Source organism: Amphimedon queenslandica, unplaced genomic scaffold (assembly GCF_000090795.2).
Source record: "Amphimedon queenslandica unplaced genomic scaffold, v1.1 AMPQUscaffold_12674, whole genome shotgun sequence".
Classification (NCBI taxonomy): domain Eukaryota; kingdom Metazoa; phylum Porifera; class Demospongiae; order Haplosclerida; family Niphatidae; genus Amphimedon; species Amphimedon queenslandica.
Window position 1 is genome coordinate 13120 of NW_003547090.1, and position 1162 is coordinate 14281.

A 1162-nucleotide genomic window follows, 5' to 3' on the forward strand; every position below is an offset into this window, starting at 1 on the left:
ATATACATGTTCTTATGCTGTGTAGAAAGTTTGAGCTCATTCCGATAAAAATTGTATTTTTTATGAATTTTCAAATTTATTATTTATTTTTTATTAGTATTCGTATAACTGGTGTTGTTGATGAAGAAGCTATTATTAAAAGCAACAATGAAAAGACTCCAAACTCCAAGAAGAAGAAAGGATCTCCTCTCAGTCGGAAACTGTCACGTCTTCAGAAACTCTCTCGTGCTAACTCAAACAATAAAGACTCACTTAACGAGGAGGAGGGGTCAGGAGGCGTGGCTAATGATAATAGACCGATATTAATGGTTAGGACTGAGAATGTGTACCATGAACCTATTGAGAAGTCACAAGAGATCAAGGTATGGGATTATAAGAATGAGAATATGAGTATGGAGTATGGAATTATGAGAATGGAGTATGTATGGGTATAGAATGATGCCAGTAACATTTGAACAGAATCATTCATGTTTTAGTGTTATTATTATTATTATTATTATTATTATTATTATTATTATTATTTTTATCAATAATATTATTACTATTATATCATGCAGGCATTGTCAGCTGAAGTGATTAAAACTATCAGAGACATCATTTCATTGAATCCACTGTATAGGTAATAATAATAATAATGATAAAACACTATCTTGAATAATTATAATTTTTCTTCTCTCTCTCTCTCTCTTGTCCCACAGAGAGTCATTGGCTCAGATCATTGAGGCTGGTAAAAGAGTTATAGATGATCCTACACATCTTGCTGATTTTGGAGCTGCACTGACCAGTGGAGAATCACATCAAATTCAAGCAGTTCTTGAATGTCCAGACGTAATCACTTTATTATTATTAATTTATTATTATTATTGTTGTTGTTGTTATCAGATTCCTGAGCGATTGATGCTAACACTTGAACTACTCAAGAAAGAATTAGCCATTGTAACACTACAAAAGAAACTTTGAAAAGAAGTAAGTACATCTATACAGTGTATGTACATGTAACTGAGTTCAATTTACCATTATTTGCTTCACCTTAGTGTCACATTTTTATTTATAATATATTTTTGTCATGTTAGGTTGAAGAGAAGTTTACTAAAATGCAGAGGAAATATTTATTACAAGAACAACTGAAAATAATAAAGAGAGAACTAGGAATAGAAGTAAT

General features: G+C 30.9%; 1 protein-coding gene across 1 annotated transcript in view; it reads left to right on the top strand.

The window, feature by feature from the left end:
- Positions 1–1162, top strand: part of LOC100638952 (lon protease homolog, mitochondrial-like) — a 7312-nt gene that overhangs the window by 1446 nt on the left and 4704 nt on the right. The window contains 5 exon segments of the mRNA XM_020003388.1: positions 76–362; positions 558–619; positions 699–828; positions 883–966; positions 1074–1157. Of these exon segments, the coding sequence (XP_019858947.1) occupies positions 76–362; positions 558–619; positions 699–828; positions 883–966; positions 1074–1157 (647 nt within the window).